The sequence below is a fragment of the Bufo bufo genome, chromosome 1 (assembly GCF_905171765.1).
Source record: "Bufo bufo chromosome 1, aBufBuf1.1, whole genome shotgun sequence".
Taxonomy (NCBI): domain Eukaryota; kingdom Metazoa; phylum Chordata; class Amphibia; order Anura; family Bufonidae; genus Bufo; species Bufo bufo.
Genome location: NC_053389.1, coordinates 780,817,701 through 780,843,513, shown reverse-complemented (window position 1 = coordinate 780,843,513; position 25,813 = coordinate 780,817,701). Strand labels below are relative to the sequence as shown.

At 44.2% G+C, this 25,813-nt stretch overlaps 1 protein-coding gene across 1 annotated transcript in view; it reads right to left on the bottom strand.

Moving 5' to 3' along the window:
- Positions 1-8,050: 8,050 nt before the first annotated feature.
- Positions 8,051-25,813, bottom strand: part of LOC120986353 (zinc metalloproteinase-disintegrin-like crotastatin) — a 42,397-nt gene continuing 24,634 nt past the window's right edge. Inside the window, exons 15-25 of the mRNA XM_040414876.1 lie at positions 25,250-25,352; positions 24,266-24,410; positions 22,134-22,214; positions 20,847-20,922; positions 19,986-20,079; positions 19,056-19,140; positions 18,460-18,528; positions 14,225-14,266; positions 11,007-11,039; positions 10,830-10,904; positions 8,051-9,430 (exon numbers count right to left, since the gene is read on the bottom strand). Of these exons, the coding sequence (XP_040270810.1) occupies positions 9,404-9,430; positions 10,830-10,904; positions 11,007-11,039; positions 14,225-14,266; positions 18,460-18,528; positions 19,056-19,140; positions 19,986-20,079; positions 20,847-20,922; positions 22,134-22,214; positions 24,266-24,410; positions 25,250-25,352 (830 nt within the window). The 3' untranslated portion in view covers positions 8,051-9,403. The remainder of the gene's footprint in view (positions 9,431-10,829; positions 10,905-11,006; positions 11,040-14,224; positions 14,267-18,459; positions 18,529-19,055; positions 19,141-19,985; positions 20,080-20,846; positions 20,923-22,133; positions 22,215-24,265; positions 24,411-25,249; positions 25,353-25,813) is intronic.

Below are 25,813 nucleotides of genomic sequence, written 5' to 3'. Positions count from 1 at the left end.
TTGGTAAAGAGGTTGATTACAGCTCTGTCACTTCAAGGGTTTAAATGGTTTGAATGTTCGCTATGTGCCATAAGAGTCCATCAGGGAGTAAAGGGGTCGATTCAAATCGTTAGAATCAGGACGTCCATCAGCTGAAATGAACCCTCCTCCTGCACGGTGAGACTGATGCCAAGTAATCTTTGTGACAGAGTTGAGTTGTATTTTCTAGGTCAAGTGAAGTGCCAATATTGCAGTTGTTAAAGTATGCATATGTAAGCGGGGCTCTTAAAAAGATGGTATTCTGATACCAAAAAGACTTGGATTCGATTTGCCTGGACCACCTCGTGGTTAGGAACCCTACTCTAGAAGTACAAAATGATGGTATCACGGTCGGCGTGACTATCACATACGTGACACAGAGGGAGGGAACAAGGAAGGCCCTGCCCAAGTGAGAGGGAAGGTGGTGACCCCTGACTCACCTAGCGGCTGGCACCTGGCTGCCCTGACGTCCCTAGACGGGTTCCTCACCCGTACGCCGATCACGTGCCTGAAGCCCTGGCTTTCCCTAAGCTGAGCCCTAGATAGTGAACAGGGCGGTGGGAACACTAGTCCGCACCACTAGCTCTAAAGGAAAACACCAAGGGAAGGACAGACAATACAAACTCAACATATAATCCCAGGTGGGCGACAACAGGAGACAACAAGAAGCCCAACAGGGATCCGGAGGGTAGCTCTCTGGAACGACAACCAGGATTCACAACTCCAGTGGGTCAGTATAGATGTCCAGGCAGGAAGCTCTATAACTGGCAACTAGAGAAGTGTGAGGGGAGAATATAAGGAGGTTGGGAGTGGCAGACAAGAAACAGCTGAGGAGGAGAAGCTACGGATCCCTGATTGAGACAAAAAGGATAGCAAGGCAAACACAGAAAACAATCACTAAGAAACAACGTGATCTTTAGATATAGAGCGCGCAGCCACCCGCTGCGACCTCCTGACCCCGGGTATAACGGAGTCAGACGTGGCTCTTGATACCCTCGTGACAGTACCCCCCCTTTCACGAGGGGCCTCCGGACACTCAGGACCAGGTCTCTCCGGATGAGAGGCATGGAAAGTCTGAATTAACCTGTTGGCGTTTACCTCTGACGCTGGAACCCACATTCTTTCCTCGGGACCGTAACCCCTCCAATGCACCAGATACTGAAGAGAGCGGCGGACCCGACGAGAATCAACAATTCTGGCTATTTGAAACTCCAGATTACCATCCACAATAACAGGAGGAGGTGGCAGCGGTGATGGTTCTAGAGGTGGAACATACTTCTTGAGTAACGATTTGTGGAAGACGTTATGGATCTTAAAAGTCTGAGGTAGCTCCAGGCGAAAAGCCACAGGGTTAATGACGGCTACTATTTTATAAGGACCAATGAACCTAGGGCCCAGTTTCCAAGAGGGAACCTTCAACTTAATATTCCTAGTAGACAACCACACATAGTCATTCACCCCTAGGTCCGGACCTGGCGACCGTTTCTTATCGGCCATGCATTTATATTTACCACTCATCTTTTTCAAGTTAACTTGCACCTTCTGCCATACCGATGAAAGAGATGAAGAAAACCTTTCCTCTTCGGGAACCCCAGAAGACCCCCCCTCTTTGAAAGTACAAAATTGGGGATGAAAACCGTATGCACCAAGGAATGGTGACTTGCCAGTGGACTCCTGATAATGATTATTTATGGCAAACTCAGCTAACGGTAAATATGATGACCACAACTCTTGGTTTTCAGACACAAAACACCTTAAATATGTTTCTAGGTTTTGGTTGGTACGCTCAGTCTGTCCATTCGACTGAGGATGGAAAGCTGAGGAAAAGGACAAATGTACCCCCAAACGGGAACAAAAAGCTTTCCAAAACACCACATCGGAAGGGACCCCGTGAAGCTTCACGATTTCACTGATAAACACCTGAGCAAGAGTTTTAGCATTAGGAAGTGCGGGTAGCGCAATAAAGTGTACCATTTTGCTAAACCTGTCTACTACTACCAAAATAACTGTTTTACCCGCAGACAACGGTAAGTCAGTGATGAAATCCATTGACAGATGTGTCCATGGCCTATTGGGGATAAAAAGTGGCAATAAAGACCCTGCTGGACGTGTATGAGAGACTTTCGCGCGTGCACAAGTAGAGCAAGTAGACACGAAATCCATTACATCCTGACGCAACCTTGGCCACCAAAAACGACGAGATAATAGCTCCAAGGTTGCTTTACTACCCGGGTGCCCAGCAAGTGCCGAATTATGATGTTCTTTTAATAATTCAAGACGCAGGTTTAACGGTGCAAACAATTTCTCTGAGGGGCAAGAGGCCGGGGCGTCCCCCTGGGCCTCTAACACCTTTCCCTCTAGAACAGAGTGTACAGCAGAGACAACCACTCCTCTTTGTAAAATAGGTACCGGATCACTAACATTACCCCCTCCAGGGAAACTACGAGATAACGCGTCTGCCTTGGTATTTTTTGCCCCAGGACGATAGGTGATTACAAAGTTAAATGTGGTAAAGAATAGCGACCACCTAGCTTTTCTAGGGGTGAGACGCTTAGCCGATTCTAGGTACAGAAGGTTTTTGTGATCCGTAATCACCGTGACGGGGTGGATTGCTCCCTCTAAGAAGTGACGCCACTCTTCAAGCGCCAGTTTAATCGCCAACAGTTCCCTATTTCCAACATCATAGTTCTTCTCTGCAGAAGATAATTTTTTGGAAAAGAAAGCGCAAGGGCGCCATTTGCCAGGAGACGGACCCTGAGACAATACAGCCCCCACTCCCACCTCTGACGCATCTACCTCAACAATAAAAGGCTGGGAGACATCAGGTTGAATTAGAACAGGTGCCGAGGTAAACCTCTCTTTTAGAGAGGAAAATGCATTTTTAGCGGCGTCAGACCATTTGGAAAAATCAGTCCCCTTCCTAGTCATGTCGGTAAGGGGTTTAACGATCACTGAATAATTTTTAATGAACTTTCTATAGAAATTTGCGAAACCCAAAAACCGTTGTAGGGCTTTAAGGTTCTCAGGAAGATCCCAATCTAAAATTGCCTGGACCTTCCCAGGATCCATACGGAAACCTGAAGCAGATAATAGATATCCCAGGAACTGTATTTCCTGAACGGCGAAGACACATTTTTCAATTTTCGCATATAATTTATTCGTCCGTAGGACCTGCAGTACTTGCCTGACATGCACCTCATGTGTTTTCAGATCATCCAAATAAATTAAGATATCATCTAGGTATATGACTACAAACCTGCCGATGAGATGACTAAAAATATCATTAACAAAATGTTGGAAGACAGCGGGGGCATTGGTCAGACCGAAACGCATAACTAGATTTTCATAATGCCCCTCAGGGGTGTTAAACGCTGTCTTCCACTCATCCCCTTCCCTGATACGAATCAGATTGTAGGCCCCCCTAAGATCAAGTTTGGAGAACCACCTAGCACCCGCAATCTGATTAAAAAGGTCAGGAATGAGAGCAAGAGGGTATGGGTCTCGGATGGTTATCTGGTTTAGCTCACGGAAATCTAGGCAAGGACGCAGGCCCCCATCTTTCTTTTTAACAAAGAAAAACCCTGCAGCCACGGGTGAAGAAGAGGGTCTGATGTGTCCCTTAGCCAGACTCTCGGAGATATAATCTTTCATGGCTTGTCTCTCGGGACCCGAAAGATTATACAACCTGGACTTGGGTAATTTTGCACCGGGAATCAGGTTAACCGGGCAATCATAAGGACGATGAGGTGGTAGCTTCTGACAACCCTTTTCAGAAAAAACGTCCTCAAAGTCCAAAATAAATGTAGGTAGGGAAGCTATGGAGGCGATTAAGCAATTGTTATTTAAGCAATTCTCTCTGCAATGCTCACTCCACTCCAATATCTCCCTGGCCTGCCAATCCACCACTGGATTGTGCGCTACCAAGCAGGGAAGACCCAATACCACAGGAGAGGGAAGGCCCTCCAGAACGTAACATGAAAGACACTCATTATGGTGGTCCCCTACCCGAAGGTGTAAATTATGAACAATGTGGGTGAGGTTTCTCTGAGACAGAGGAGCCGAATCTATAGCAAATACGGGAATAGGTCTCTGCAGCGTACAGAGAGACAAACCCATATTGCGGGCAAAATGGGCATCTATCAAATTTACCCCTGCTCCACTGTCTAGAAAAAAAGAAATAGACTCCGTCTTAACACCAAAAACAATAACCGCTGGTAACACAAATTGAGATGTTCGTATGGAGGAAACGTATACCCCCCGGCTGACATCCTCCGCACAGCCTGGGGTTAGTAGTTTTCCGACGGTCTTTTGTTTTTGAGAAAGGAGGGACAGACATTAATGAAATGACCCTTCCCCCCACAGAAAAAACAAGCCCCCCCCCTACGGCGAACCTCCGGAGGACGGACCTGACGAGAAGTTCCGCCTAGCTGCATAGGCTCATCTAAGTCAGTACAGACTAATTGTTGCTTGGGAGAGGTAACCAATTGCTCAGGAATTTTCGATCTCTCCCTAAGACGCCTATCTATTCTGATAGAGAGGGACATAACAGCATCAAGGGAAAGGGGGGTCTCATACAGCGCCAGTGCATCCTTAACCCTTTCAGATAACCCAGAGCAGAACTGACTCCTGAGAGCCGGGTCGTTCCACTGAGTATCCGTAGCCCACCTACGGAACTCTGAGCAATATTCCTCTGCTGACCGATCTCCCTGTAGGAGTCTCCGTAACTTCGACTCAGCCAGGGCGACTCTGTCAGGGTCATCATATATGAGACCCAAAGCCCCAAAAAATCCCTCCACTGACCGGAGAGCCTGGGAACCAGGGGGTAACGAGAACGCCCAGGATTGTGGGTCCCCCTGAAGCAGGGAAACGACAATCCCTACCCGCTGTTCTTCATTACCTGAGGAGTAAGGGCGCAACTTAAAGTATAATTTGCAGGCCTCACGGAACGTCGCAAATTTGTCCCTTCCCCCAGAAAATCTGTCAGGAAGAACAACCTTGGGTTCTGTAACAACCTGGTTACCCATAGCAACCGCTGGGGGTGCGGTCTGCTGCATTTGCTGCTGTTGTTGGAGGACAGACGCCTTCAATCCTGCCACCTCCAAAGACAGGCCTTTTTTTTTTTTTTTTCTCAAAAAGTAATGGCCAGTTATAATATCACGGTCGGCGTGACTATCACATACGTGACACAGAGGGAGGGAACAAGGAAGGCCCTGCCCAAGTGAGAGGGAAGGTGGTGACCCCTGACTCACCTAGCGGCTGGCACCTGGCTGCCCTGACGTCCCTAGACGGGTTCCTCACCCGTACGCCGATCACGTGCCTAAAGCCCTGGCTTTCCCTAAGCTGAGCCCTAGATAGTGAACAGGGCGGTGGGAACACTAGTCCGCACCACTAGCTCTAAAGGAAAACACCAAGGGAAGGACAGACAATACAAACTCAACATATAATCCCAGGTGGGCGACAACAGGAGACAACAAGAAGCCCAACAGGGATCCGGAGGGTAGCTCTCTGGAACGACAACCAGGATTCACAACTCCAGTGGGTCAGTATAGATGTCCAGGCAGGAAGCTCTATAACTGGCAACTAGAGAAGTGTGAGGGGAGAATATAAGGAGGTTGGGAGTGGCAGACAAGAAACAGCTGAGGAGGAGAAGCTACGGATCCCTGATTGAGACAAAAAGGATAGCAAGGCTAACACAGAAAACAATCACTAAGAAACAACGTGATCTTTAGATATAGAGCGCGCAGCCACCCGCTGCGACCTCCTGACCGCGGGTATAACGGAGTCAGACGTGGCTCTTGATACCCTCGTGACAGATGGGTAGTGTACTTTTGGACATATGTAGTCAAGGGTGGTCAGAAGATAATTCTGTGATTGCTGCTGACCTAGTAGGAGATGTCCACAAGACAAGTGGCTGGTGTAACTCTGAAAGCAATGCCTAGGCATGGTAGCTTATGGCAGGGAGTCAATTCCTGAAGCCTCCGGTCTCTCATATTAGAGCTAGGAGCACCGATAAGTAAGGTCACTTTCGGGTGATCATAGTTCCATATAGAGAGTGGCATGTCCTCTGCAATGACTGTTCTGAGTGCCCCAACTGGCCAAATTCATGTCCCGAGGAGAAATAGCTACAAACGTGGCACGAAGGTCAAGCCTCATCGACATGGCTATTGGCCTCCCTCCCTGGTTCCATCAGGCTGTATCCTCATCAACTTGGAGGAATATAAGAAGAGAAACAGATGCCTTCAAACCCCTGCAAGAAACTGGCACCTGGGCATCTAGATGTTTACATAGTTTACATACCAAAGTTTGTTGAGAGTGTTATCTCTTTTCTTCTATTTGTACTTTAGCCAATGAAACAATGGCATGAGCCTCAGTAGAGGAACACCCTCTCTGATGATATATAAACTGCTTAACTTCCTAAAATAAATGAGTTCTGCTTTGATACTTACTTGGTGTCAGTGCGGTTCTTCCGTGCACGATAAACTAACAGCTAGTAATTTGGAGCAGACAGTCAATAAAATAGCACAGCTTGTGTGCGTCCAAAACAGATGGCGCCCAACGTGGGGCAAGGGTGAGACTTACAAGTAGAGCAGCCACAGAAATCATCCACACGTGGGTTGGACGTACAAGGGGGAGGAGACTGCAGCTCTGAAACAGTGTATCTTCATACACTGGCCAAACCGAGCCAGCTTCTTGGTGTCCAGCATCCAAGGTACATGTGCAGCGGATCGAATAGGAGGCATGAGGCAAGAGAACACAAGTGGTAATAGTGTGAGGATCATAGTGTTATTCATGGTGGTGGCTGTCCTGCTCCAGCTCTCCCTTGGGTCATGCACAATGAAGAGGAGATGCACCTATTGCCAGAGGGCACACCCTGTCCCTTGGAAGGTGGGGTGCCATGGTTTTAAGATGGCAGCAAAATTCTTAAACTGTTCGAATAGGTTATGGGTTGAAAGAAGGGGGTTTATCTCTAGGTTCCTTTTAAGATGCACTTGCTAGTATAACACTTTACTACATTCCAATGCAGCCAAGGGGTGCAATTTCACATAAAAATCTATGTCTACAATTCTCACTGCAGGGTGGAGACAGAAAAACAGTCTGTCACACTGGTATGACTGGGAGCCAGAAGCCTCTTTGCCCAGCTACGGGGCTGTGAATTCCAGGAGCCATAAAAGTGCACTAACTCCAGAGACTGCTTCTACACACCTTCCCTTTGGCTGCTGTACTCGGTTGTTCTTTTTTTACTCTCAGTCTCATGGGTTCTATGAAGTCTTCCCTGGGTCCCTAAATGATGACTGTGTATGCCATAGGAATAAAGTTTCTGTAGGCTGCTCACACTGCCAATATCTACCTAAGACTGACTCACTCCACCGGAAAGAGCCAAGCCTAGGTGTCAGAGCTCACTCCTTCCTGGAGACAGTAGTCAAGGGCCTGAGATTAACCCTATGATTCAGTCAGAAGTTACCTACAATTCACATAACATAGTATAATAAGTGATCATATATTCGAAAACATATAACTCTATAGCTCTATCATCAGCAGTGACCTAAGGGAACCACCAGCCCCCAAAAAACACCACATGAGTCCCGTTATGGTATATTCTTTTTATTGCATTTTAATAATAATAAAAAAAAAATACAGTAACAAATAAGGTAAAATAAATCATTTCCATTTTTATAGAACTTTCCACTCTACTTATAAAGTATGAGGGGAACAATGTACAAAAATATTATTAAAGCAGCCTTCCAACCCACAGTTTTGTGCTGGAAAATATGACAATGAGATTTATAAATGTTACAAATGCCCAAATCACAATAACAATCAGCAACAAAACCCCGGCTTAACAATTAAATTAACCTATGTACACACTGTACATACGGAATAAGTACAGGCACCAGTTGTCAGAGTAGTGATCTTCTCTGTGAAGAGTTTGTAGTGGATATATAAGATAAACTTGGGAGAAAAAAAACATTGAGCCAGTGATGGCCTAGTACACACTTGCCTTTTTTGTCTACGTTTCTATGTGCAATAGGAGTCCCAATTATTTCTATGGTATTCAAAATAAAGAGTGGACAGCAACTATAAAGACTGCCTCTTCCTCTGGAGGACCTGGAATTACAAATGTAGCCCAATAATATTAATGGTCACTGTGTAATGCTTCATTTCTCCTACGGAGGTGCTGCAGGGAAAATGAAGATTTGCTGCTAGGTTCCCCATATTTCATCATTGGGAGATCCTAGTAGTAGAGCATCTTGTGATCAGCTTAGACAATGTTCACATCAAATTTTTAGCCTCTGTCTGACGTAGGGAAAAGTTCTACTCCTATAACTTTGGTGGAAGGTTGCAACATCCACCATTGAGTAGACGTACAGTGGGACATGCCCATGGTATTGTGCAGGTTTCTATGGAACAGCATGGTCTACTATAGTAATCCATAAATTTGTGCAGTATACTGGTCTGACAGAGGACAAAAGGTGAATTTTTTTTTTTTAACCGAGAGTGGACATCCCCTTTAAAGACAATGTAATGAATGACATCAACATTGGTTTTATCAATCAAATACAGCGGCATCTACAAGGGGATGTACTATGACAGGCTTGTTAGCGGCTCTCTGCTTTGGCATATAGAGGGGCTCCATCGAGTACAAATGCCCTAAGAGGCCATAGGGAAAGAAGTTCTGAAGATGGGACAACCATAATTATGTAAAACAAGTCAACTATTGAGCTGAAGTTACATAAGCAAACACAGACACAAGGCAACCTCTCATTCAACTTATATTTTGGAATTCATTATTTCATCTCGGCCATGATCTAAAAATCTGAGCAATGTATTTACAGTCCTAAAAGGGTCAGAAACCAGTGGTAAATGCAGCAGCAAATGCAGGAGTGTAGATATAGAGGGTGCCACAGAAGTACTTGAGCCCTGGTGCCTAAAGGACCCAAAGTACCCTCTGCCAAACAAAAAGACATCAGTATCATAAAAAGGACATAGTAGGTGTAGGCCCTGTTACACATTTGGGGCCTTTTGGGGCGTTTCTAGTTCTGCTTCTGCAGACGGGCACATATTTGCCCCATCATATCATTTAAAAAAAAAGATATGACTAGAGCCTGGTGTCCTTGCTTCTTTGTTAAAGCTGTGGTGCCCTTTGGGGGTCCACACAAACCATTGAGGAGAAGGATGGGAGCACTCTGGGGTGCCCTTCTTTGTAAGTCTCTTAGCGGTCTCTGTAGTACATTCATCCATGTTTCTGGTTTGTTTTTCAGTGCACTCAGGACTATGGAACTCATTGAAGAAATCAATGTATTAAAAACAACATAAAAATATACAAACTACATACAAAAAGTTCTCTAATAAGAGGACGTCCAACACTCTCCTCACATCTTCCATATTAACTCCTGATGATGGGTTTCAGTGCCTGAAATTAGAACAGAAATTACATGTATACTGTGGTATTATTTATATGACTTGAGTTAAACATATATTTTGCGTATGCCATATGTAAGGGGTATTCTCATGGCAAATTGTATCAATGTCTGCTTGGTGGGGGTCTACCTTTGTGACCACCACTGATTACGAGAATGGCAGCACTAGGAACACAGTGCCACTTTGTCTCCTGTCTGTTCTTCTAGGCTTCCTTCCAAAGGATGCACTATTGGCCAATGGTGATAATAGGATGTTCACCAAGTGGCGCAGCGTTTCACTAGTGCTGCTAACACTTTATTCTAGAGATTGGGTGGGGGATTACAAAATTCAGATTTAACACCCAACCCTAACCCAATCGGATATTGCAATATGACCTCATGACTTCATCAAACATCCCCTTTAAGATGGAACTACTTTAAGAAGATGCCTACAGAGAGAGCTGTCAATCACTCATAGAACCACCCACTGGACTCCTAAGCATAGAAAGAGCAAGGATTTCAGTGAACATGCTGCCAGATTGGATTGGATTTTTAACGTGATAGGTTCCCTTTACAAATTATAAGGGAGAGTTATCATCTCCTTGGAGTTTAAAAGTCGCAAACTGCGTGTCTATGACTTTTTAAAAAAGTGATTTTTTTTTTATGCCGACTCGCCACTTTTCCAAAAGAGGGTGTGGTAAGGGCCGGGAGGGGGCATGGCATGGGAAAAATGTATCTTAATTTACACCAGTTTTCTGCGTCGAATGAAGCCAGAAATCAATGGCAGCCCAGAGCGGACGTAAAATTCTGTTTAGGTGCATGGTCTCCTGGAGGATGTGCCTCATTTATGGTGAGGCCTGCACCAGTGCAGAAGGCACTGGTCTTGATAAATCTCCCACTACGTTTGGAAATTAGGGATTTAAGGGGGTTCTCTTACCACAGGACAGTCTATCAATATCATATCTGCTGGGGTCTGACACTTGGCACCTCACTAATCATGGGTAGTGTTCTCTTGATAGCTTACCAGGTGCAGCACCATACTGCTACTAGTGGCTGAGCATGGTATTACAACTAACTCTCGTTCACTTTAAAGGGACTAGGTTGTTCTGAGCTGTAACTGAAGCAGGCCTCTTCAGTCAGAGAATAAGTGTGGCTGCTGAGTGGACAACATGGCCACTGTCTGGAAGTAAACATGTCACTGCTGCGACCAGTCACTGAGACCAGTGATTGGCTGCAGTAGTCATATTCTTAGAAAAGAAGTATACAGAGACCACAACATCAGCAAGGCTAGACCAGCGGTGGATTAAGTTGGGGAACATTTTTTTAGATTATTATTTTACAGCGGGCCCAGATTTAGAAAAAAAAATGTATATGGGTCCCATGGAGTGAACCAGGCAGAACTGACTATTATACCTTCACTGGAGGCGCAGGCACAGGAGCCTTACTGGTGGGAACTGGTGGTGGAGCATCAGTTGGCCTCTGTAGTGCCTGAAACAAAGCAGTGCTGTAATTAACATCCATTCCTCCTCAGAGTTGTCACACACAAAACATCGCACACAACAGACTGAGTTGACTACATTTGTTTCTTACCATGGATTTTTTTGTGAATTCAACTGAAATTGGCTGTAGAGAAGAAAAAAAAATACAAATTTATAAGTAAAAAAAAATCTATGTGCAGTACCCTAGAGCAGAAGGTATCGGAAAATGGTTTGTTTGTTATGTAATGTGTACCCAGTATAGCCATGTATGGATGGCACAGCCAGGGTTAACAAGCCAATACCACTCCCATATTCTGCTGGCTCCACCCCTAACCACCTCCACCCCCAAACTTAAGGTTGTACAGACTAAGAGTTCAGAGGGGAAAGAAGCAGTGACCTATGCGCCCTTTTCTCAGGCCCAAGTAATCTACAAAGACTAACTTATCTCTGCACAATCGACATAAAGAAAATAATGGACAGAGTGGAAGATAAAGGAGAAGTTAGAATCTGCATGGCCAAGCATAGGAGTCAGCAAGGTAACTTGCTACTACAGCCATTCAGACTTTGCTGCAGTGAGACACACTGTTAAGACACCCTTAACACTTGGACACATCCTGGTCAGATGTGCCTTCAAAAACCTGTATCCCATACTGGACATTACAACCATTATTGCCAATGTACTGTTGCTTGCCATAGATTCTACTGAGAAAAACTTTAGCAAGATAGTGTACAAAAAGAGCCATAACTCCCATCCTAGCTTAAATCCATGGAACTGTGTCTGCTATAGTTGGATGTACTACAAATCCTATTTTTCACTTGAGTAAACAGAAACATTTATTCTTCTATCTCTGGTCTGGTTTACTGACTCCTACACCATACGCTGGCCTGTGCACACCACAAACCCTGCCTTGCATCAATACAGACACTTAACATCACGGGCACCCCAACTACCATCAGGCAGGAGCCCCAGAACCAGGGAGTGCCCTGATGGAAGAAGGGGTGCACCGTTCTTTCACTGTGCGGCCCAACAGAGCAATGGTGTAAGGGCAACCACCATGATTGACTGTGGCAGTCAGAGCCACTACCACTCCCATCTTCCACTTTGGCTCATCCCAGGCCTCTGCATATGTAATTCTGGATTTTCCTAAAATCTAAACCATGGCAAATTTATGGATATAAAACCGTGGCCTCCGAGCAGCTCACCAGACACAGTGACGTCCATTTCGTAGCATCTGTGCTTGGTGTCACAGCTCAGCCTCATTCACTTGAATGGGACTTAGCTGCCCGTAGGCCATGTGACTGATGAACATGACATCACATGGCCTGGAAGAGACTTAAGCGCTCACTGGAGCATTGCGGTCTCTCCATAGGTGGGGATGCAGAGAGTCAGACCCACGCCAATCTCATATTAATGACCTATCCTGAGGATAGGTAAACGATATGTAAACCCCGGAACAGTGGCGTAGGGATCGCCATAGCAACCATAGCAGTGGCTATGGGGCCCTACGCCACTAGGGGGCCCGTCCGACCGCATTCAAATTTTTTTTTTTTTTTTTTTTTTTTTTTTTTTATTAACACTCACAGACACTACACACAGGCAGCCAGGAGGTGGCGTAACTACCGGGGAAGCAGCTGCTTCGGGGCCCGACAGTTTATTTTCAAGTTAGTTAAATATCGATGTCTTACTGTTCAGGGCCCCTTCACAGCAGCGGTCTTAATGTTCCCTCGCTAATGTGCTCTAATCTTACTGTATATACTAAAGTCTCCTGATGTGTCTGGGATTCGAACCCACAACCTCCAATGTATCAGTGTATCAGAGGCAAAGCATTAACCCTCACAGCCATAAAGAAGGCATTGCAACTGACTGAAAAAATTTGACACTTCTACTGTTATAGCTGGCTAAGTGTACATCTATACACATGACAGCTGCCCCAACACACCCAGCACTGCTATATCTCTATATGACAGCTATCCCAGCACACTCAGCTCTGCTATATCTCTATATATGAGCAGCTGTCATGTGTATAGATGTACACTTAGCCAGCTATAACAGTAGAAGTCTCATAATTTTTCAGTCAGCAGCAAGGCAGCTGTTATGGTCTTGAGGTTAGGTGCTCTGCCTCTGATACAGAAGGTCGTGAGTTCGAATCCCAGCAGAAACCTTTTCTGAAATACAAGCAGTGACTCCATATATGGACATACAGGGAGGGACACAGGAAGAGGCTGCATCGCATCACTGACATGGAGGTAAGTAGAAGTGTTTATTTTATTTTTTTTAATACCCGACTGTTACTGCCATGGGGGGAGTGGGGGGGGGGCACTTGATACTGGCACATGGGGGGAGGGGGGTTGGCACCTGACCTGATACTGGCACCTGGGGGGGGGGGGGTGGCACCTGATACTGGCACATGGGGGGGTGGGGGAGAGAGAGGCACCTGATACTGTGGATGGCACTGTTCAGGGGAGGGGGGGATCTGTGTATGGCACTATTTAGGGGAGTGTGGATGGCACTGTGGATGGCACTATTTAGGGAGGGGGGGATCTGTGTATGGCACTATTTAGGGGAGAGGGATCTGTGGATGGCACTATTTAGGGGAGGGGGGATCTGTGGATGGCACTATTTAGGGGAGAGGGATCTGTGGATGGCACTATTTAGGGGAGGGGGGGATCTGTGGATGGCACTATTTAGGGGAGAGGGATCTGTGGATGGCACTATTTAGGGGAGAGGGATCTGTGGATGGCACTATTTAGGGGAGAGGGATCTGTGGATGGCACTATTTAGGGGAGGGGGATCTGTTGATGGCACTATTTAGGGGAGGGGGGGATCTGTGGATGGCACTATTTAGGGGAGGGGGGATCTGTTGATGGCACTATTTAGGGGAGGGGGATCTGTGTATGGCACTATTTAGGGGAGGGGGATCTGTGGATGGCACTATTTAGGGGAGGGGGATCTGTGGATGGCACTATTTAGGGTAGGGGGATCTGTGGATGGCACTATTTAGGGGAGGGGGGATCTGTGGATGGCACTATTTAGGGGAGGGGGGATCTGTGGATGGCACTATTTAGGGGAGGGGGGATCTGTGTATGGCACTATTTAGGGGAGGGGGATCTGTTGATGGCACTATTTAGGGGAGGGGGATCTGTGGATGGCACTATTTAGGGAGGGGGATCTGTGGATGGCACTATTTAGGGGAGGGGGATCTGTGGATGGCACAGAGGGGGGGGGCCCATAATTTTTTTTGCTATGGGCCCATGCATTTCTAGCTACGCCCCTGCCCCGGAAAACCCCTTAATGTTCCTCTGACATCAGGTCTGTCGGTATGTCCTTACCATGGAGTACTGCGGGCCTTGATATCCATCTCGACTTGCCGGCTTCAAAAAAGAAAAAGAAAACTTAATGCTCCTAATTATATACCACAATAAATTTACAGAGCACCGAAAAGTTAGTACAAAACTGTGGGTACATACAGAACACGTGTCGGGTCGGCCTGGCCTAACATAGGATCAGAGTCTCCTGCAGTGAGCACCGGTACATTCATAGGTTCTGCTGCAGCAGACTTAGGTGCTTCTGCAGAAGACCCTATCTAAAGCCTATCTGGGGCCAAGCACTTACTACTAGGATCGATAGCTTTTGGGGTTAAGGGGGTTTATCAGGAAGCCATATCGTTGGGATAGAAGATTAATGTATGATCAGTTTGGTTCCCATCGTGAGGACCTCGCTGCTGACTGGTGGAGGTCCTGGGAGATGGTACATTGATGGTTAAGGAGTTTGTAAGGGTACAAGTTCGATAGTGGTAAACCCCCTTCAAAACAATATTGACTTGTGCATTCCAATGCCATTACTGGTGCCCTGCTGCCATCTAGGGGCAAGACCTTGCATCTATTTTTAACATTAAAGGGGTTCTGCACTTTGTTTTAACTGATGATCTATCCTCTGGATAGATCAGCTTCTGATCGGCGGAGGTCCGACCCACTGACGTCACGACTAGTATCAACTAGCGTGGGCGGGGCTAAGCACCATTCAAGTGAACAGAGCTTAGCCCCGCCCATGCTAGTTGATACTAGTCGTGATGTCAGTGGGCCGGCGGTAAACAGTGAGAAGGGCCGCGCCCACTACTGGAGCGCCTCTGCCTTCTCAAACAGCTGATCGGCGGGGTCCCGGGTGTCAGACCCCCGCCGATCAGAAGCTGATGATCTATCCAGAGGATAGATCATCAGTTAAAATAAAGTGCAGAACCCCTTTAATTATAGGAAGATTCTGGATGATCAGAGAAAGAAGTGGTAGGGCACACCAATATCAGGTACCACACGGATAATGGATGATGTAATATATTATTTTATTATATTATTAGTGATATACTTTTAAACAACCATTCATAAAATATCAGAAAAATATCATAAAAAATTTCATAAAATTTCATATAAAATATATAAAAAAGCTAGTACATATAAGAATTATTCAACTATATTATATAACTACAATAATACATATAACAACAGTAATGTATAACTCCTATACTTTGTGCTGATAATTCAACTATATGTATGCCAAAGTGCGTTTGAAGAGGTGATTGATATCCTTCCAAGTGGGTTAATAACCCTATCAATGCTGCTATATAAGAGAAAAGTTTATCTGTTTAGATAGAGTCTTTTGAATAGTCACAGATTTGCAACTGTTGCGACTCAACAGTCGCGGTCTGTATTAAAATGTTACACTGTTGCTGGGTTTAGTAATGAAGTGCCGAAGCTGTTTGTACTCACAATTTCTGATGTAGTGATGTCGGCTATTACTGCGTCACAGGTGGCGTCCCACGTGTGATAAGCAGTGATTACACAAATACCAGCGTGTACAGATGATGCGGCTTTCAGGATCTTCGGTGTATTGCCGTGCTGTATTGGAGATGAATCAATTATTCAGCAAAGGTGGACGATGTCACAAGGCTGGCTCTCCAAACAGGCAAATGTCCGGCTTATCTCCGCTTATTCACAAAGAAAAATCACCGATCCTTTACTTCTCATTCTTTTCCTTTGAACTCTTTAAATCCTCCGATGCTGTACTCTATTCCATGGGACAGTTACCAAACGCGTTTCGGAGTTGGCTACGACTCCTTCATCAGTGGCTAAAATCTCCATGGAAATGACCAACTTTTATACACCTCAATCACAATCATGTGTGAATTAAATTAATCAGCTTGGGAACGGAAGTGACATACCGTCCTTCTCCGATCTAATTTGTAGATATATACCTTACTAGTTCGATATAAAATCAATAAAAAAGAATTAAATATATGTGGTTTAAGTATATCGCTAACTCACTACAATATAAGCTAAAAAGATTCACATATGTCCATATAAACATGTGTCCGTATAAACACATATGCATATAAACACAGCTGTAGCGATTTGTTCTGTGTTTTCTATTACAACTATAATCAGATTATAATTATACTTAGAAAATAAGTATAATTATAATCTGATTATAGTTGTAATAGAAAACACAGAACAAATCGCTACAGCTGTGTTTATATGCATATGTGTTTATACGGACACATGTTTATATGGACATATGTGAATCTTTTTAGCTTATATTGTAGTGAGTTAGCGATATACTTAAACCACATATATTTAATTCTTTTTTATTGATTTTATATCGAACTAGTAAGGTATATATCTACAAATTAGATCGGAGAAGGACGGTATGTCACTTCCGTTCCCAAGCTGATTAATTTAATTCACACATGATTGTGATTGAGGTGTATAAAAGTTGGTCATTTCCATGGAGATTTTAGCCACTGATGAAGGAGTCGTAGCCAACTCCGAAACGCGTTTGGTAACTGTCCCAGGAATAGAGTACAGCATCGGAGGATTTAAAGAGTTCAAAGGAAAAGAATGAGAAGTAAAGGATCGGTGATTTTTCTTTGTGAATAAGCGGAGATAAGCCGGACATTGCCTGTTTGGAGAGCCAGCCTTGTGACATCGTCCACCTTTGCTGAATAATTGATTCATCTCCAATACAGCACGGCAATACACCGAAGATCCTGAAGACCGCATCATCTGTACACGCTGGTATTTGTGTAATCACTGCTTATCACACGTGGGACGCCACCTGTGACGCAGTTATAGCCGACATCACTACATCAGAAATTGTGAGTACAAACAGCTTCGGCACTTCATTACTAAACCCAGCAACAGTGTAACATTTTAATACAGACCGCGACTGTTGAGTCGCAACAGTTTGCAAATCTGTGACTATTCAAAAGACTCTATCTAAACAGATAAACTTTTCTCTTATATAGCAGGCATTGATAGGGTTATTAACCCACTTGGAAGGATATCAATCACCTCTTCAAACGCACTTTGGCATACATATAGTTGAATTATCAGCACAAAGTATAGGAGTTATACATTACTGTTGTTATATTATTATTGTAGTTATATAATATAGTTGAATAATTCTTATATGTACTAGCTTTTTTATATATTTATATGAAATTTTATGAAATTTTTTATGATATTTATTCTGATATTTTTATGAATGGTTGTTAAAAGTATATCACTAATAATATAATAAAATAATATATTACATCATCCATTATCCGTGTGGTACCTGATATTGGTGTGCCCTACCACTTCTTTCTCTGATTTACCTTTTTTAGAGGATTGGGTGAATCCTCTTGATAGGAGCACCCTGTTCCATTCTTGAATATACAGGTGAGCCCTCTCTACCTATTCACTCTAGATTCTGGATGATGTCACTTCCTGGAAGGAACAGGAAAGTTCTGGCTGAGAGACAGAGAAGCAGAGAGGAGAGAGAGCTCAGAGAATAAGGGTGCATAAAGTCCTGCAAGGCTGCAAATCAGGATATTTTGAGTTGATCATCTGCTTTGAGAAGAGAAGCCTCCTCCAACAAGTGCAGACTACTCACAGACTTTATCCAAAGCATGCAATGGCATTGTGTGCACAATAAAGGAAAACTTGCCACTCAACTCTTGACAGCAGATTGATTACAGCTCTGAGGGTCCTGTCCCATTTACTGGCCTCAACAGAGATGTGTCCTTAAGCAGCAGGCAGCATATGACCTCAGAGGCTCAGTGGTCACATGGCGCTTGGGGCACGTGATCACGGATGGGATGTCACAGTTCCAGACCACAGAGGACCAGAAGCACTGGGTACGCGACCCTCAGCCCTAGAACAGAGCTGCTGTCAAGAGATGGGTGGCTTTTTTTCTTTATTGTGCACACATTGGTAATTGGACAACCCCTTTAAGGTAGGCCATTAATGTAACGTTCAGGATTCACAAATAACCTATTGAAGATATGTCCAATGAGAACAACAAAAATTACGATTGCGATTGAAAGTGAATTCGAACATGTTCTGTATAGATGGAGGCCAGGACCTCAGATTCATTCTCTTCACTTTGCCCAGGGCTGCATTTCCCTGTAGGCACTAGAGTCCCACATGTAGGAGCAGCTCAGGTTTACATCTGAGGGCTCCTGCTCCTCAGGATCATTGAAACCTTGCTGTGCCACAATGAGCCCGTACTAAATTTGCAAAAAAAAACATACCTGTGACACTTGCGGTTTCTTTGGCTTTGCTGGAGGGGGTGGTGGAGGGTACACATTCTTGGAGCTCAGCTGTTTATAGAAAAAGAAAATACTTTTATGAATTTTTTTTATTTTTTATACTCAATAGAAATATAATAAAAAATATAATACTAATATATCACTAATGCTTTACAGAAATATGTTCTTATTCTGATAGTAATATGATGTGCGTCTAGCACTCAATGTCAGTAAGCAGCAGCAAAAAATTCTAGGATACATGAAAACAAACAGAAACTCATGATATTAATGCAATGTATATAAGTGATTAAACCGTATCTTGAATTTAAAGTACACTATTAAGGACCACAACGTGGAAAAGACTTAAGCTGGCCATACATATGAATGTTGGCCAAAGCCGCCCATTTTAGCAGGTCCAGGCCACCATCTAATGTGTATGGTGACCTCACGATTCTCTCCCAATGACTAATTTTGGAAGAAACATGCTCCATTCTTTTTCTCTAAGGGGAGATAAGCTGCTGCCAGAGCAGCTCGACTGAGCATGGGAGGGTCGGGCGATTCATAGGAAATGTTCCCATCATGATAACAGTTTCTCCTACCTCTTGTGTTGACACGTTGGAGCTGGACTTCATTTGTTGCTGATGGAACGCCGGATTTGTTGCGCCATTTACTCTGTTTACAGATCTGTAAAAATGATCCACTGTCATCAGAAAGAGCAGAGCCTGTGCAGGCAACATATATTGTCTTCTATTTCTCCTCGACTTCTACCCACAGTGGTGCCTCAGAGGGTGGTCCCATCACTGAGACTGTCACTCCCTATCTCCTTCCAAGTGACAAGGGACAGCACGCTCACTTACTGCACTCTAAAGCCCAACTACCTAAACATAGCCAATGCAATGGAGTATAGGAAGTCCCTCACATATAGCTTTTCATTTGTTAGCTGGTAGTAGAAGAAATTAGGGAGGAGGTCTTTGAGACTTTTCCCCACATTCCTGTCACTTCTTAATTTCAGTGTCATTGTCTGCCTATATGCTTCCATTGAAAGGAGTTGTCCACTTTGGACAATCCATAATTTTTAGGAAGCAGATGTTAATAAGAATTCATCCTTGAAATCTCCCTACGTACATACGACTGTATAGACTGACTTTTCAACCTCCAACTTATCCGCTCACATAACAGCACATCTGTAGACCGTTGTGGTACATCCAGAGGTTTTGATATGTTCCTTCAGATGCAATTTTTACCCATGCGCACCATATGACATAGTATTTTACTACTATGCTACTGTATCAATATTCAAAAAGCCTCGTCATATAGGTAAAATAAAGTTTTTAGGACTTTCAAGAAGGTTGATGTGGGCATCTATTAAATGGCCATAGCAGAGTCACTCAGGTGGACTTGGCGCGACCATATATGATCGCCAACAGATGAATTGGAGGCATGTAATACTACATTGATTCGCCTTTTGCAAACAACCCTTTAACCCCTTTAGTTGTAAATGTTGTTAACTGCAGTACTATACATCATACCTCTTGGCACACCTCTTTCGGAACACAATTATTAGGATAAGTCCAACCACAAGAAGAGCGGCAATAATGACGATCACCACAATGATGACAATATCTGAAACAAAAGGGTAACATTAGGCTTAGGCTTCTTGTTTTGGGCAATCTCTCAGAAGGTTATCCTATGCTGATTATTCATCATCACATCTTTTCTAATGTTAGGTTGCCTCTAGCTTACTTAAAGTGGTTTTTCCCCACAAAAAATATGCTCTATTTTTCCAACCAGCAACTGGCTATGAATACTTCTGTAACTGGATGTAATTACAGATTTAGTATAGCCACTGAGTTATTCAATAAAATCTATCTGTATAGCACCATGTGGTGTTTGTTCTTTTCTTTATTTCTTTGTCCACCTGGCTGAGGTGGACGTACATGCTCAGTTCCATCCTTCAACTGCCACCAACTGTATCTACTACTAGAAGCTGTGGCTGTTACAGGGAGAAAGCTCTAGCACCAAAGACATGTCTCCTGAGAAAGGACACACTCCCTGAGATTCTAGTTTGCAATAAATCTAGCAGAACAATTGGAATAATGAAAGGAAGCCAATCACAGAAATCATGAAAAGGCCATTGAGAAGCCTGGAGACCCCAAAAAAACACAGGGCAACAATACATCAAGAGGTTGCATTGGGGGGGGGATTTTTTCCAGTAACAGCCCAACTATTGTCCATAAGCTGCGCTTGGTATTGTAGCTCACACTATTCACTTGGTGCAATACCATGCACAGCCTATGGACAAGAGTGGTGCCGTATCTAGAAAACTGTCATAGACCTTCCTAATCATCTCTAAGGAATATTTACACACAATATATTAATGATATACCTACTCTTATCTGAGGTGACATCACAGTGTGGAGGTGCCCAACCTTCTTGGCACTGACATTGTAGCTCGTGGTCACAAACCTGAAAAGGTACACTTTGTCATTCAAGTCAGCTTTATGGACTTAACACATATATAGTGACATATGAATATAGCGTGCAAAACCTAGCCATAGCGCCACCTACAGGAATAATATTTATAAAAATTCTGTGGTAAGTATTAATTATTCTCTGTCAAGAATGGCGAGATACCTGGTGGCAACAGGGAGACAATTTTCTTCCTTGTGGAGGAGAGTTAATATGGACAAAGTGACAAATTTCTGTCCATGAATTATCACTTGACTGCCCATGATATGTGACTTGATAACATTAAAGGGGTTGTCTGAGTATTAATGCTGATTACCTATCCTCAGGATAGGTCAACAGTATCTGGCACCATCAGAATCAGCTGTTTAAAGAAAGTGCCTTAGCCTCCTCCTACACCAGTGAGGTCAGGTACATCAGTCACACGGCCTGCAATACCAAGCACAGCCACTATACTGTGCTTGGTAAGCTGTGAGGAGGCTGCGGGGCTCAGAGTGCTGCAGCCTCTTTAAACACCATATCGGCGGGGGTACCGATCACATATTGAACACCTTTCCTCAGGATAGCTCATCAAAACACTTGGACAACCCTCTGAAGGTGATGGTTTTAAAGACTAGGCAACAGTAAGGGAATTGGAAATGTCTTCTATATGACTGCAGAACTGGTTCCCCATGATGCACTATAATGTTATATACTGTAGATGCCATCAAGATATGATTACATTTGGAGCCTATATTAGGTGGAATATCAACCTAGTATTTATTTTTTGGAAGACCTTGCTGCTTCTCATTGTTACTTCTTAATTATGTCTTGCACTGTCACATTCTGTGTGATCCAGTTATGAGCTTGACTTCTTTCTCTAGTAGTTGGCTCCAGAAAGCAACTAAGATACAGTAGCCATTGTCATCATCCGTATAGCTGTCAAGCAGTCACTGGGTCACCCAGGTTTTATTGAAATGCATAGCCCCAGCTCTTCTCTCCATTCTCACACTGTCCCCTCTTTTTATAATAATGTAGCAATCACAATATGATGTTTTATAGTAGAGTTGATGATTAATTTTATGAACTCATAGAGACCCTATGGCTGCTATGGGGCCCTTACAGAAAGAGGGCCCAGTCCTTTGCTATAACCTTGTGCATGACTTTTGAATAGTGCTCCCTCTTTTCTACATATACCACTGCATAGCTTTGTCTATGTATTATGTTCTCACCCCATGTCCAGGGCATTTTTCAGAGCAGTTTGCTGACCGGAAGGCACTGTTAGTACTGACACATTTTCCATCATAACAGACCTAAAAAGAACATGGAGATTTCATGAAGAACATAGATATGTCATTACAGAAGAACATGTAAGAACCCGTCTTAGAGTCTACTGAACAGATTTGACTTGGGGCTACTCAGACCGGCATTATCTAAATGGCCCCACACCCTTTAACTCCAATACAGGGATCTGGACTTCGCTGCAGGGGAACCACCAGTCTGGTACCTCTTGGAGCAGCCTCTGTTCAGTAGACTGCTGATGCGAGTGGGTCAGTAGACTCTGGAGTGAAACACTGAGGGGTCAGGCCAAACTGTAGTCAGGGACAACATGAGGTCAGGGCAGGTGGAATTTGTGCAATTGAAAGTCAGTCCAAGATCAGTACAGAGATCAGGTCAGGCAGTGAAGGGTCAAAGCTGGAGGCAGACAAATGTACATGGGAGAACGAACAAGACAAGTGTAACAACCCAGAGTGCTGTTGCCACTCCTACACCCTGCTACTGTCCTTAATGGTCTAACATAAAGTCATCTATGCATTATGTTCCAGGTCCTCCACAATGTTCATTCCTAATCTGTTTGCAACCGTTATGTTCATGTAATATACCTGGTTCACCAGCAGGTGGCAGCAAATACGGCAGAGCTGTACTTAGGTATTATGGAGCTTTCCATTCCATTCTAACCCCCCTCTGGAGAGAGGTGGGCGAGTCCCACTTCCTGCAGAAAGGGTGGGGGCCAGTTTCTAGTTAGTCTAGCTTACCCCCAGCTAGGGGAAGGGTGTGCAGGGGCACGAGCACCCTAAGCTCTGCTGACCACGAGGCCAAAGCTTGAAGCCTCAGGAGCCAGGAGGAAAGTTCCCTGGCATAACCTAGAGTCAGACTACAAAGTGAAGTGCAGCATACAAAAGAAGCTGAGTTATACAGCCAGCCTGTCAGTACAGCAGAGTCAGAGAGAAACAGATATAGCAGAGTTGAGTTTGCCTGCCATTTTAATGCTAAAGCCTGCTGGAACCAAAGGAAGCCTGAAATCTGTTTTAGAAAAATGTTTACTCAAGTAAAGCTGCCATTGAACTTCATCTTAAGGTCTGGACTCAAGTTCTTCCTTAGTCCCTCAATTATTCCCTTTATTTATTGCTTCGGAGCCAAAGCCTGGGGTCCAGCGGTATCCAGGTAGGAGCACCGTGACACACATAAAGAGACATTTGGGCTGCACAATTACACCACTCTGCATTTCCTACACCTGGGACGCGATATATAGAGGGCCCTGAGGGGAGGCCGCCCATTGCACAAGTAGCGCACCTTTGCAAGAAACTAGAACCTATTTCTCAGGCATCCTTCCATAGACGAAGTTGCCTTAAATACCCTGTGGTGGCCAGTTACAGAATGGAGAAGACCTACGTGTTTATGTTTTCCCCGTGTCTGTGTGGGTTTCCTCCCGGTTCTCTGGTTTCCTCCCACACTTCAAAGACATACTGATAGATAGAGAACTCTGATTGTGAGCCCCATTGGGGACAGCATGATGCTAATGTCTGTGAAGTGCTGCGGAATATGTCAGTGCTATATAAGTGCATAAAATAAATGTTAAATAAAAAGGTGTGCGCGCTTACCCTTAAATTATTGGAAAAAGAGCATGTACCCTACAGGCAGAGGGGGGCTGAGGCAGGCAAGAAGCAGGCCTCTGTCTGTGTGGAGTGGATGGAGCTGGTGGTTGTGCCCGTAAGAAAGAAGCAAAGGGACTCCAGACTGCCGGTGAATCAGTGCAGGATGACATGTGAGCTTTCCGACAGCCGTAACCGCCAGGGAGAGGGAGATAGCAGCGGGTAAGGAGTAACAGCTCATATATCATATTACTTGATATCAATACTAATTATGAGGCCCTGACCTGTCTGTGCATAATAACAACCCCCCCCCCCCCTGCTTTTAATGCAAAATGCGTAATGCTTCATTTTGCCTGTGGGTGTGCTGTAGGACTACCAAACACTTGCTGCCGGGTCTCCCAACCGATTACAGATGGTCGCTAGCATAACGAATTCACTGAAGCAGAATTTAACATAGCGTAACGCTTCTTTCGCTCTTGACTTGCACTTACCAAGTCATCTCCACACTTTGTTCCATTTTCGACCATTCCACCGGATGCAAGAACCCCCCGACAATTTGAAAACATGGCAACGGAAGCATAAATGCTAGGATTTTCACTGCCTCCAGAGCAGTAGAGCACTCCACACTTAACTTCCCTGTGTAAAACAGATATTGGTTTAGGATTTTATTTTCGGCTCCCTCATGTGAAGCCTTTTATGTTTTATTTTGATTATTTTATATGATTATTCAATTTGATACCATTCATATAGATTAAAGTATTCTTTTCCTGTAAATATTAATTCAAATTGGAAAGGGTCCTTCTCCTCATACCCTAAAGATTTCCTAATTTACGTGGATTCAACAATAATTGCATCCTAACTAATGTAAATTAAATTTTAAATAATATTAATGGATACTAAAATAATGTAATAGCAAAAACATGTCTGCTTTTGGATTCCAGAAGTAGCGCCACTCTAGTTTATGGGTGATGTTGGATATTGCAGGTCAGTCCTATGTGCCTCAATAGGGAAGATATACAATAATGGATGCATATCATGACTTAGAGTGGCATAATTTCTAGGGAGAAGTAGACCCTTTATAGGAGTTCTCCAGGGTTATAAAAACATGGTTGCTTTCTTCCAAAAAACAGCGCCACACATGTCCTGTCCAGGTTGTGTGTGGTATTGTAGGTAAGCCCCATTGACTTCAGTAGAGCTGAGATGCAGGGGTGTTTTTTCTTTGGAGAAAGCAGCCATGTTTCTTAAATTCTGGACAACCCCTTCAAAAAGTGCAGCCTTGAATCTAGTACTGTCCTGTTGGCTCTGATTCAGTGGTTGCACCCTATGGAGATCTTGCACAAATCCCAATGTAATCTGAACTTTATACAACAAATGGATGATTTGTTACCGTAGAATATTGGTACTAAAGACTGAATTATCTCTACAGCTATCTACTGTCCGCCTTGTATAAAAAGTTCCAGGGATTTTGTACTCACGTAGGCTCACATGCAACATAACGGCCGTCCAACTGCTTACAGTGTCCATAGTTGTTGCCTCTTTGATTTACATTGAAACACTTGTCTTCTCCAACCACTGCACCTATAGTACAAAATGGGATGTGGTGACTTCAAGATGTTATGGCACAATTAGAGAGTCATGATAGACTCCTGATGTTCTTCAAAGTCTTAGTATGTCTTGTTGACTGAATCTGCAGTTCTTCTAGGGTCTTATGTTGTATAAGTTAGGCAGGGCTGAATATGCCTTTAGGCACCGTAGGCAGCACTGGGAAAAAGACTATGGTAGTAAGAGGAGGACATCCAAGGTGCAGAGAGAGGCAAGGGGAAACATTTTAAAGCAATCTGTTGGGTCTCCTTCGCTACTCTATCTGAACTTGGGGATTCATAGAAAAAGCCTGTGAGTCTTGCCCCCCTTCCAATCAAATAAAATTTGTGCGTCCTGCTACCCCCTCCCATTTAAATAAAGTCTGTGAGTTTCCACCATCCACTCAAATAAGGCCTGTGTTCCTGCTTCCCTCATCCACTCAAAGCCTGTGAGTCCTG